The sequence below is a fragment of the Calidris pugnax genome, unplaced genomic scaffold (assembly GCF_001431845.1).
Source record: "Calidris pugnax isolate Ruff unplaced genomic scaffold, ASM143184v1 scaffold188, whole genome shotgun sequence".
Classification (NCBI taxonomy): domain Eukaryota; kingdom Metazoa; phylum Chordata; class Aves; order Charadriiformes; family Scolopacidae; genus Calidris; species Calidris pugnax.
This window is the reverse complement of record NW_015091257.1, coordinates 11,440,248-11,453,566: the sequence shown is the minus strand read 5'-3', so window position 1 is coordinate 11,453,566 and position 13,319 is coordinate 11,440,248. Positions and strand designations below refer to the sequence as shown.

The window sequence follows — 13,319 nt, the reverse complement described above, 5'->3', positions numbered from 1 at the left end:
ACCGAAAAAAAAAAAAAAAAAAAAGAGTATTTTCTACAAACATAACTGTCATTGAAAAATATGAAGCTTCCTCAGGTCTGAAAAATCAGGTTGGCTAAGAAAACAGAATACTTTCCATTACACACTGGCCTAAAGACAAAGAAAATAGGTAGAAATACAGTTTAGATAAGCCTTAGCTCAGTGAACAAATGTTTGTAAGAAGCTGGCAGCAAGTGTGGGAAGCATGTTAACGCTCAGACAAAATAAATGAGTCAAGGAGCACAGAAAGGTAAAGTAAGGATTAATGGCATGAAATTCAGCACATTAAAAGTAGCCTATATTGGTTCTTTGCTTGGGTAGGTTCAGCTGTCGTTATTCAACAGATGAAATGGTGGGACTGCAGTTATACTAGTTGGCCTTCCTCTGAAGTCACGCTATCGAAGATTTTTCCTTCTAGCAGGACAAAAATTCCCCCGAACACCAAAATACAAGTGTGACCTAGTTTACTTTATCCTTATACTGCCAAATACAAAGCCTCTTTCAGCTGCTGATAGTACCAGAGAGCTGAGGTAAAGACCCCATCCTGAATAAGTTAAATCCGTTCTTCACAGGAAGAAAATCTGCTGGGATCAAATGCCATTAGATGATTTCACTACGCTTGTCCTATCAGCTCTTTACTTACTTGCACATGTGCCATCTGGCATAAGCATGTACCCGTTGAGACAATAGCACTTGTAGCTGCCGTGTGTGTTCATACATCTGTGTTCACAGGGACGTGGTTTCAGTCCACACTCATTCAGATCTGCAGAAGTCATCAGAAAGAAGTGAGTGCTGGGTTTATATACATGCATGCATACATATAGGTGGATAATATTGCCTAATGCCTTGAATTCCCCACAGTAAAATCGCCTGGATTGGAAACGAGCCAGCCCCTTGCAAGAAGAGAGTTTAGCAGACCATCTGGCTGAAAGACTGCTAGCAGGACTGACATACACAGACTTCTACACCTGAAAAACTAATGCAAACTCTGGACACATCTGGCAGCTTGTTAGGAAGAGGGGTGGGGAGAGAATTGCAGTTATTCTATTCTCTGGGAGTTATTCTTTTGGATTCCTCTGATTGTACCTGGAGATTTCAGTCCTCCAGCTGACCTCTGTACTAGAAAGGCAAAAATGTGAGACTAAGAATAGCAAATCAGCTTGAGATAAAGTGAAACAAAGGTATTTTTTTTTGTGAGCTACACGTTGGTATCAAGGTCATCAGGGCAGGGCTGCCTAGCAGAGGTGAAATACCATACATAAAAATCACGTGACTTTAAGAATAAAAGTAAAAATCTTACAAATCTCAAAAATCTCAAAATCCTGAGAATCAAAGCACCTAAATCCTTCTCAAAATCCAGGATTTAAAAGGCTTTGCAGAAGCTAAATTCATTTCAAATTCCCAATAGCTATCCTTCACAAGGAGAAAACCAGAACCCTAAAGAGTTTGGTTTGTGTGGTACGGGCTGACGATGCTATTGGTCCTATGACAAGGGGACAACATCTGTGCTTGTGACTTCCGTGAACTCACACCTCCACTTCTTGCATTTCAAAACCTCATTAGTAAACAGACAGAACCCATTAACAGGATGCACCAGCATATGCAGCCCATTCAGCATGTGTTTAATGGCACATATGACCAGCAATATAATTTCAATAAATTCAGTAATATAATTTCAAGTTGCAACTCTCCAAGCACTGAGCTTGTGCAGCTCCACTTCTAACAGGAGAAGCATCTGTTCTTGTGTCTATGTGCCCTGCAGACCACAGAAAAAACTCCATAACATTCAAAGCGTAAACTTTTTTTGTGGTTATACGTGTGCAGAAATGTGTGTTACAGCTCCGTCCAGGGAAGCAAAAGAGGGTTGCATTCTATTATTTAAACATAAGGTCTGTTTGAAAAAGGACAACCTATCAGCTTGCAAATCACACTGGATTTTTGTCCAACTGCGGCTCCACTAAATAACCAAGACTCTCTTAACAAAGAAACTAGAGGGGAACAAAAGTTATTCCATTTAGACTGTACATTTTCAAAAGTGCTTAGCTGCCCTATCTTGCACAATGCATAGCAATGCACAGCACACACAGCTCGAAAAAAAGAACCTATGGAGATAAGACTGATTTAGCTCAGACTCGGTGGGAGACTAATACAGCCCCCCTTATCTCTGTTATTTTAGTTAGCTCATGTTGAGCTTGCTCAGCAGGGCATTCTGCTGTAAGGACAGACCAAGGCTACATCTGCCAATAAATTAAAAGTGGCTCTGAGCATTCCTGGCTGCTGGAATATGCCCACCTATATGGCTATACTGTTGAAATAGCTCCGGGACATTTCTGGCCTGTGCCAGCCACCACTTTACTAAAAAATTTCTGGCCATGCTTCAGAAGGCAGAACAGCCCAGGGGGCTAACAGGTAATTTGCACATGTAGGTCTGTGCAGTATTTTCACCAAGCCCCAGACTGTGAATCTATTGCAAGTGTGCAGAACTGATCTGCTCATGTGCAGAGGGCATATCAAATCCAGCTGGAGATACTGCACAGAAAATGCCTTAAAGCTGGGGGCTTCTCTGTTGCCTTTTGGTAACATTTCAGATGACAGAAAATTTTTAAGGTTAAACTTTTGAGTTTGGAGGATGAAGTTTTAAGTGACATCTACATGTCAATTACACACAACCACGGCTGCTGTTTCACTTCCCTCTCTTGCTGTTTTACTTCCCTCTGTAGTGGTACTGAAGAATTTACTTCTTCCCCTGCGAACACCACCAAAAGTGCAAAAGATGGTTTTCCAAAATACTTAATGCTATAGCTTTATAGCATATTGTTTGAATGATATTGTGGGTTCTTTCGACTCTGAAAAATGTGGTTTTAGCATGTCAATGCAACATTTTAAAGCAAAGACTGCAGGTGCTTTGGAAGGTGGCAAGGATAGACCCATCCAATTGTGTGGCCTGTATGTCATGCTTCCCTCACAGCACCTGCAGTGGCTCCATCTGCAGTGTAGAGGATGGACTCGCTCCATGTGCCGTGACCTGCTCCTTTCATCTGATTCAACACAGGGGTCTTGTGTATTGGAAAAGGGGAAAAAACCTAACGTGTTAGTAGCATGTCAATGCAACATTTTAAAGCAAAGACTGCAGGTGCTTTGGAAGGTGGCAAGGATAGACCCATCCAATTGTGTGGCCTGTATGTCATGCTTCCCTCACAGCACCTGCAGTGGCTCCATCTGCAGTGTAGAGGATGGACTCGCTCCATGTGCCGTGACCTGCTCCTTTCATCTGATTCAACACAGGGGTCTTGTGTATTGGAAAAGGGGAAAAAAACCCTCACTAACGTGTTACCTGAAATATTTCCATGTCTAATTGCAAGTTTATGGAGGGCAAGTGGTGTATCCAAAGTTTGTGAATATGCAATTCTAAAGACTCCTGATTCTGTTCTCAAAAATACCAATCAGCGTATGCAAACAGATGGCACTGGGCCAGGCAGCTTGAGAAAATTACATGTCTGGCATATGTCTTCCTGATGAGAAGTTTAGTTAAGAAAGTAGCATGGGTTGCTAGTTAAGAAAATAACATGGGTTCTGGATTTGAATTCCAGCTCTTCTAATAATTCCCTATATGATCTCTCTGTGCCTTAATCCTCTGACTATAAATATGACAGTTTGCCCTTGTCATCAGCCTGCAGGACGTACACAATATAAGTTCAAACCTCTGTGTGCTAAAGGAGGCTTAGAGCTTGCCTGGGATGCTGGAGATGCAAGAGTCTTAAAATTTAAGCTCTTTTATGTAGACAAGAACATATCTCGTACTATTTTGGAAGGTGACACAATCCATAGTACAAGATAAGGAGAGAGAATATCAACAGTCTGCTTTCTGCAGTAATACCCCCATGTGCACAAACCTTGATTACAGGTTTTCCCTGTAAATCCAGGGAAACATTTGCACTTGTTTGGTCCCGTGCACTCTCCATACTTGCAGCCATGTCCACAGATAGCTGGAGGAGTCAGGCAGGGAGAGAGAAAAAGAAAAAGTTAGAAAGACTTTATTTGAGAACTTTGGCCCTGCTAAATTGCCTAAAAACTTGTTGCACAAGTTCATACCTCTCCCTTCTAGTTCGGGCATGGTAGCTACTGATCAGCACTTTATTTCTGCTGGAGAAAAGTGACACTAATACGGTTTACACGAGTGTCTTGCCTTTCCAGGTATGTAAAGACCTGGAAAAGAAGTGACTCTTTTAGCTCTCTCCCTTAGGATTTTTCTGCCATCCTTATGTCTCACATTTAATTTTTCCTATTTTTAAGAATCCGATGTGAGCAGCAGTTAGCCAGCAGCTCGAGTTGCTATGCGTAGCATCTGGAGTAGGAAAGAGGCAACAGCACTCTTCTGCAGCCAAAGGAGACACATTGTCCTACAGCAGTTTTCCAGTCTTGCATCTCCTCACTTACAGCCGAGGAACATGTCCATCCCATAGTGGAACACCCAGAGTACATCTGTCAAACTATCATTAGGCAGAAATTAAATGCTGGCTTTATAAGGCTTCAGGCTCCTAAAGTCAATATGATTAGGAGGGTTATTCAGGAAAACCTGGAAAAACAGCAAAAGAGGATGCACATCTCACTACCTTGTGAGCTAATTAACCTGCTATGCAAACTACAAGAAATATGAAAGTCACAGCATTAGTTACTATATAGCAAAATTCTTAATTAAAATACATATTGCTGAACTCCACTATCTTCCCTACATTTAAAAATTCAGATATACTAGCTCCGCAGATTAAGGTATATTTCAACACTATCTATATCCCTGAATGCAATGTGGCATATTGTGAGACCAGCTGAGTATTAACACTGAAGCAAAAAACACCACTGCATCTGGATTTACAGTGCAGAATTACAGTTGGCTTAAAGAAATCTGCCAAAGAAGAATCTTAAAAGTTTATGAGAAGTGAATTTTTCTAAGAAAGCACCCTACTGCTTTGCAACAAGGCAACTTACTCCACTGGTTGATCGAAGTTACGTTTGACAGTTGTACTTCAAGGTGTTCATTTGCATCAAAACTAAAGTGCTATTAAGAAATGCATAAATATTAATAAAGGTATTAATCAGTTTTTTCTTATTTAAGCTGTCATGCTATATATACAGAACAGAGACTTCTTGGCATCTTTCCCTTTTAGTCAGTCTGTTGATTTTTCAGCAATGACAAATTCTAAGCCCCTGTTCAAATTCACCAGATACACAATGCCAAACTCTCTGGGACAAGAAGTGCAACATTTCCTGAAACAACTATTTCATCACTTTGTTGTGTTTTGCCCAAGTACAGATAGAGAGAGATTCCACATCACCTTCTCCTTGGGATCTCTAGACCTTTAACAAATTAGAAATGTCTAAAGAGACATCAACTCTTCATTGAGCCAATGATCCAGAGACCAGAACTCTAGCTGGCTATCCAAGCTCAAGTCAGGTACACTTACTGCTTGAGTTTATTTGTATTTCTAGAAAGTTAAAACCTCCTGATTCTCAGAGGCTGTGCTTCTGAAGATAAAGGATACCAACTGATTAAAAAAAACCAAAAAAAAACCCCTCACTTGAGCGGTCCATATGTAGCATTAGAAGACATTGCATTTTTGGCACTTGGCAGCTGTTAACAGGTATTAACTGGTGTTGACCAGGGCTGTGCTGAAGATAAGAAGAGACGGTGCCTTCTGGACCTAATAGCTTTTGAATATGTGTTCTATTATTCATTTTTATTTACCCAAAATTCTGCTTTTTTGAGGAGATGGTCTCTCAAACATTCACTCTCTCACAGTTAAGAGATTTCACCCCTCAGAAGGTTTCTTTCTGTAACTTCTGGCAGACGTATGCGAAACCCCTTTATTAGTATACACAGCCATGGAGAGGAAACAAGCATAAAGTTTTAGTGTTACCTTCACAGTGGCCCTTGTTGTTCTTCTTCCAGCCATAACAGCAATCCAGCCTTGAACCATAGCGACACACGCCAGGCTGGTTCACAGTCACCAGTTGCCCATGAGCTCTTGAGCTGTGTAAAGAAGGATAAACACCTTGCTCCAGCAAGCATGCACACTGTAATCCATTGCTCCATGTACTCCTGTGTACATTTCCCTCACATTTTATCCACTCTCAGGCATTTTCATTTCACCAAACCTGGGAGCATTTGACAATGTTCCTAGACAGGAATGCAAAGTTGCATTTGGTTGGAGAAACAGGGAGATGGGAAGGTTTCGCCTGCAATAAATTAACTGTGCAACATAAATCCTTTCTAATGAGAAACATGGCAAAGGCAAAATATGTAGCTAGGTCTCCTGCTGGAAAGAAGCTTTTTGAATATCAGTGAAGTCAACGGGGCTACTCCAGCTTGTGTTACATGAAGAATCTGGATTGGATATATGATGCCATACCTGACAGTGCTATTGCTTTGGATCATGAAATACTGGTTCTACAGAAATGAAGCTTTCTCAACGTCAGTCAGTCCATGAAAGCTGCTGACTTTTAGGCTCATAGCCACTGCAGATTAATTGCATAAGCTCAGAGACTCATGTGCATTCTGGTTGCACTGGACCCTGCAAATTAACGTTCATTTAATCTGTCAATAAGTAACAGCTACAACAGTTGGAAAACCTGCAATGTTGGTGGCCAAAATTATAAATCTGATGGAAATCCATAGCCATCTAAGTCTTCTAGACCCACTCTATGATGCAACAGCTGCTGTGACTCTGCTTCTCTTCTCCCTCTGCATGCTGTTACTTAAGCTCACCATTACCACATGCCTATCCCCTTTATGAAATTCTCCTCTTTATCCAAAATCTTCTGTCCCCACTGATTTTTCCAAGCCATACTTTAAAATGCATTTTCTTCAAAAAGTCCAAAGTGGTGTTTCTGACACAGAAACTACCTTATCTGTGAAAGCTTCATGGCAAGAGATTTGGGGTATTGAGGGGTGAAATACAAAGCAACGAACACCCCTGTGGTGGGAAAAAAAAGTCAAAAGGCTAGGAACTTCTGCACTTTTGAGTCTGATGCATAATAAAGGCATTGCCTTATCACCTAACAGCACTGCATTTGCACATATCTTCCTGTGCTTATCTGTAAGGGTTGCAGTTGTATTGGAACAGTTAATGCAAACATCACTAGTAAAATGAATATATGCATACACTTCAAAGATGAAAGATGTTACTTCAGAGTTTTCTTCAGGTAGCAGAACCATTGGAAAGAGAAGGGAGTTCAGAGGAAATCCATAAGCTCATGTATCTGAAATACCCTGAATGAAGAGATGGTTGACTTCAGTGTTGGAAAAAATTACTCTGAATTCACCCAGCCTTTGAAATGCACCCAGTGATGCAGTTTACAGGACTACCTGCCTACTCCACCTCCAGACAGGAGAAAAAGCATATTGAACAACTATGACTCTCGTGTCAGAAGTCAGCACCCTGCCCCTGTATTTATAGGTAATAAAAGAACCCTTTTTCATTCTGTTCATCCAAATGCTGCTGGCCTACATCCCTCGCAAGTATACAAGTTAAATAACATATGTGCTGCTTACATGCTAGAAAGTCCCTTTGAATTCATCTGGACAGTAAATGTATATTCATCTTACACCCCAGAAAATCCCTTGAATGCAGCTGGACAGTGCCGTGACTCCCCTGGAAGGTTAAAATGCCTAAAGCTTGGAGGAAGCAGGATCTCTTTACTTTCCAAAAAGAAGTATTTCCACAGGAAAACAAACTCATTCAGTAACGTTTTATTTAATAATTCACTTCAAAATCAAATAAGGAAAGCATCTTCTTGAAGTATACAGTATCTCACAAGATTTCAGTACGAGCTTGTCTTAAAACCGAGAAATGTTCCATAAAACTGCAAATAAAATGAATGTATCTGACCTTTATAGATACTGCCCTGGACAAGGTCTTTCACTTGTTTTGACTTACACAACCTTTGGCAGTGGGAAAGGTCAACTAGATCACTGAGAGCCCACCTGGATCCCAAAATCTGGGAGGAAAATCAGTTTCGCCAAGTTAGTCCCTCTGACCTGTGAAGAACCACCAGCCATCAGCTCAGCTATTGCTGTAAGGAGTTCAGCATTTTGTGCTAAAGTAAGATTATTTATAAAGAGAAGATCCTTTCAGGCAGGCAGATGGTACAATGTCACATGGACCCTTCTGGATGCTGGGGGAGAAGTAATGCAGGCTGGAGATGTAGGATGCTCCTGATCCCTCTTTATATGACATTCATGTAGGATTTCATGGTGAGTAGCTAGAAGCCTGAGTGAGGTTGCTGTGCTTGTAAATAAACCTGCCCTTGAAGAACCTGTAGCTTAAGTACGTGACCAAGATGAAAGGCAAGAGAGAGTGGACTGCACACAGGTTGCATCACCGTGCAGGTCAGTGGCAAGAGCGGTGTCCACATTTCTAGTGAAGAATTCTGACCTCTAAGAGTCAGCAGCTTACAGCTCCAACACTAAAGGTAACAAGTGGCAGACTGAGCCATCCAGGGTGCCCAGGCAGCAGAGAAGTAATGAATTTTACGTGGCTGTGACACTTTTGACACCGGTAAGATGGCATTCAGCAAAGAACATCAAAGATGAATAACAAGAACTCCTACAATACAGTGGGGCCTCCTTAGTTGAGGTGGGAAAGAAGGAGCTGGTTGTATTAGCTTGATGTCACAAGATCACTGTGAGCCACCAGCACTGCTATAAAAAAGGTGGCAATCTCAGGTGCTTTTGTCAAAATTCCAGAAAAGTTTTACTGCTGCTATATCAGGTTCCGTTGTGTACAGTTCTTAACATCCATGTTGAAGAAATATTAATTATATATGGTACATACAATGATAAAAACTATGAAGAATGAAAAAACTGTTTCAGAGAGGATACAAATAACTTGGCTTCAGTTGAACAAACCAAAAACTGAGAGGGGGATCTGATCACTTCCTACTACATGTTAGACAATTCCAAACAAGCAAAAGAAGACCTTGTTAAGAGAAAGGCCAATTTACATACGTTTGCTCTTGTACGGCTGTCCATTAATATTCTGAGGGGGATATGAGTCTTGAAGAGCATTGAAGAACCAGGAGAACACCTCCTACATAATTTTAAGATACGTACTCTCTTTCATCAACTGAGAAAGACCTAATGTTGCCTATAATGGTACAAGCATAGGCATGAATGAAGTAACAGCCCATTTACCCAGCTGCTGCTGAAAAAAAAATGTTTCTCTCTGGAGTAATATGAAGATTCTGAATTCTATCCCAAAAGAAATTGGATCAATTCAGTGCAAAGCATTCAGACACTGTCCAGGATCAAGTAAATATATAACTCTATAACTACAGTGGCATGATCAGTGATGTGAGGACAGACCTTAAACTGCTACACAGTCCCTCTGATTTCTTGCAGTGCTTTACTTAACTTGATATTAAAAAAAAGGAAAACTTACTTATTTACAATAAAACATGTTCAGAAAGTTCACTTGCTTCACTGATCAAGCAACTAGATAGACTTCCAGCAGAACAGGGTTGACTGATAGAGTAAGACTGATATCCCCAATAACTTAAATACACAAACAACTGCAAAGGAAGATATTTCCAGTACAACAAGCAGTGAAAGAGGGGGGAATAAAGGACACCCAAATGTGGGGACTTGCTTACCCTCCAGACTCTCCCTGCCACCCCCTACTCCTCTTTTTTGTTGTTTCAGTCTTGTCATGGTTTAACCTCAGCCAGCAACTAAGCACCACGCAGCCACCCACTTACCCCACTCCAGTGGAATGGGGAGGAGGATGGAAAAAAAAAGAATAAAAGTCATGGGTTGAGATAAAGACAGTTTAATAGGACAGCAAAGGAAGATATAATAATAATAAAAGAATATAGAAAACAAGTGATAAAATTGCTCACCACCAACCCATGGATGCCCAACCACTCCCTGAGCCATGGCCCACCCCCTGGCCAACTCCTCCCAGTTTATATACTGAGCATGACATCATATGGTATGGAACAGCCCTTTGACCAGTTGGGGCCAGCTGTCCTGGCTGTGTCCCCTCCCAGCTTCTTGTGCACCCCCAGCCTCCTCACTGGCAAGACGCTATGAGAAGCTGAAAAGTCCTTCACTAAGTGTAAGCACTGCTCAGCAACAACTGAAACATCAGTGGGTTATCAACACTATTCTCATCCTAAATCCCAAACACAGCACTCTACCAGCTACTAGGAAGAAAATTGTCTCTATTCCAGATGAACCCAGGATAATTCTATAAAATAAGAAAACGGTTCTAAGTTGCATCTATTTTTCAAAATTACTTATGATCTAGACCAAATCCAAGCTACTAAAAATGTCTGTATACTAATGGGCAGTCAAAAATTTCAAATATAGTAACTGAGCTGGTAGTTGTGCTGGACTGTAATCCTCATTAGCAGCCATTTTACCAGTAATGGCTAAAATACAAAGAAGTAAAAGTCCCAACAGTGAAAAAAGGTACTTGTCATGTTTTCCTGACCAGTGACCATGAGCGGTGTAAGTCCTGCCTGAACTGAGTTATGTGACAGGAACAGCTGCAGGGGACGAGTGAGCAAGTCTTCAAAAACCTTATTTAACCAGGTAGGTGGATAATAAAAGTCAGGTATGATTTGAGTTAATACAGTTGTTTGTTTTCAAGTCGTATTAATATTCTGTCTTTTACTAAAGTTTTCTTTGGAAAGGAATATTTATGAGCGTTTTTTGGTGGTGTTTTTTTTTTTTTTTCCCCCCCAAGACACATCTGCTGAATAGATTTAGTGCACTGTTTCCATAAGATCTCTACAGGACACTCTTGCCCATACAATAGCTGCCTGCTCCTGGGGGTGGGCAGGGAAAGGCCTCAATTATGTTATTAGCAGCTTCCAGTTAACTTCAAAGACAGGATATTATCCCTTTCTTTAATTTTCCTCTAAAAAAAAAAATAGCCCATGTATTGTTGCTAGCAAAAAAACAGCTAGCACCACACTTAAAATGTTGATCAACTGGTATATTCTTAAGGATAAAAAGATGGTATCTCACAACTTCACAATTTGAAAGAAATTCCTAAAAAGTCTATTATGAGTGTATGTCATGCAGAGACAAATTTGAACATTTTGCCAAATGAAGACATAGGAGTTTTTTGTTGTGGTAGTTGGTAAATCTTTTGGTTTTGTTTGTTTGTTTTTACACAAGTGTATTTGAAGGGTAACTTCCTTCTAGAAAAAAAAAAAAAGTTCATCTATAGTCATATTAAACAAACCCCAGAAAGTGTCAGCTATTTAACTGTGTCATCTATATAACTGTGTTTCAGATATCCCCTCAGCCAGTTTCAGGCACTTAGCATGACAACAGTCCTGCTCCACTGCGAGTCACTCCCAAAACACCAAATGAAGTTCAGCTGGGCTTGCAGAAATTCCTTTCCAGGCTTCATGTGCCCACCAACCTCCTTAAGGGAAGTGCTCAGAGCGGAAAAGCCCAGACACGAAAGCCACGCTTCTAAGAGACGAATCATAATAATTACTATTTTCCAAACTGATTCTAATCGTCACCATTTCCTGTTTCTTCTTCCTAGCTATTCAAAGCTGATAGGATTTCTTTGATCTCTTAAACTAGAATTCCTCATCATCTGAGACTTCCACCAAGATGTTTGAAAATCTCTTCTTTCCCTTTCCTCCCAACGGAAAAGGCAGAATGACAGCCCTGGCAGAAAAGAGAGATGCCACCACCATCATTCAACATCAGCTTGGACAAGACAGGCTGTAGAGCCATCAGTTTTGGGTAGATTGCAGGTTTCCCATATGTTTCACAACCTACTGTCAAATAACATCATTTTTACCAAACACATCCCTCTTTGCTTCAGCTAACTCCAGGCCCCACTTTTTTTTTTCTGGAAGGAGATAATGCTCTTATTTTGTGGCTTTACACCTTTCAAAACGTTTACAAATACGCAACATCAAAAAAATAACTAACAAGTATTTAAACGGAGCTCTGCTGTGAGAACAAACGCGTTTTCTACAGGAGCAGGTCTGTCTGGAGTTCATCAACTTCCAGTTCCCAAGGAGCTGACTACCTGGCAGCCCCGCGCGGGCTGGCACAGCACACTGCCCCTTGTTGATCACAAACATTCCCACTCACAAATCTGATCCTACACAAATAAACCACACGGCATCTCGGAGGCTTCATCCCCAGCGGCTACGAATTCTTTCGCTACCTACTCCCTCGCTGCAGTACTTGTGGCTTCTGGAGAACTGGGAGGGGGAACACTGGGATGGCTTGATCTGGAGGAAAGGGCTTTATTTATCACAGAATCACAGAATCTTCTAGGTTGGAAGGGACCTTAAAGATCATCTTGTCCAACCGTCAACCTAACTAACAAAAATAGACACCCACACAACAAACAAGGAGCATCATCACTAAACCATACCTCCCAGCACTACATCAACCCGTCTTTTGAACACCTCCAGGGATGGTGCCTCAACCACCTCCCTGGGCAGCCCATTCCAATGTCTGATAACCCTTTCCGTGAAAAAATTTTTCCTAATATCCAGCCTGAACCTCCCCTGGCGCAACTTGAGGCCATTTCCTCTTGTCCTGTTGCCTGTGACTTGAGAGAAGAGACCGACCCCCATCTCTCTACACCCTCCTTTCAGGGAGTTGTAGAGAGCAATAAGGTCTCCCCCATCAGCCTCCTCTTCTCCAGGCTGAATAACCCCAGTTCCCTCAGCCTCTCCTCATAAGACTTGTGCTCCAGACCCCTCACCATCTTTGTCGCCCTTCTCTGGACTTTATCGTCTCCTGAAATCTATTCTGTCTCAGCAGAATGTAAGAGCTGTCAGGGCAGGCTGGTTTCGAGAAGCAAACCAAGGACTAGAGGAGCTCGCACCTTTCCAGCCGTGGTCCAGCTGTGCCCACATCTGTATCTCCAACAGTCCACTGCAAGTTATCGTTTCCCCCAGACTAAAACAACCCCACAGCTTCGGCATGACCGCTGTGGGGGAGCCGGCACCCCGCACCGGCTGGGAGGGAACTCCTCACCGCTCCGCGGAGGGGGCTCAACTACCCGCTCGGTGGTCGGAGCCGTCCAGCGAGGCACCGGGAGAACCTGCCGCCGCCGGGGGCCAGCCCCACGGACACGAGTGGAGGAGGGACTGACTTACGCTGGCGGTCCCCGCGCACGGCCACCCGCGGACCCCACGCAGGAGCGGGGCGGCGGTCCCCCCCGGGTTCCCCCTCCCGACCACCGCCCCGCCGTCCCCGCTCACCTGCCCGCGGCGGCCAGCCCGGCGGCGAGGAGGGCGGCGAGGAGGGCGAC

General features: G+C 42.4%; 1 protein-coding gene across 1 annotated transcript in view; it reads right to left on the bottom strand.

Moving 5' to 3' along the window:
* EGFL6 (EGF-like-domain, multiple 6) overlaps positions 1-13,319 on the bottom strand; it is a 54,537-nt gene that overhangs the window by 31,774 nt on the left and 9,444 nt on the right. Inside the window, exons 2-5 of the mRNA XM_014960178.1 lie at positions 13,270-13,319; positions 5,934-6,046; positions 3,912-4,004; positions 662-781 (exon numbers count right to left, since the gene is read on the bottom strand). Of these exons, the coding sequence (XP_014815664.1) occupies positions 662-781; positions 3,912-4,004; positions 5,934-6,046; positions 13,270-13,319 (376 nt within the window). The remainder of the gene's footprint in view (positions 1-661; positions 782-3,911; positions 4,005-5,933; positions 6,047-13,269) is intronic.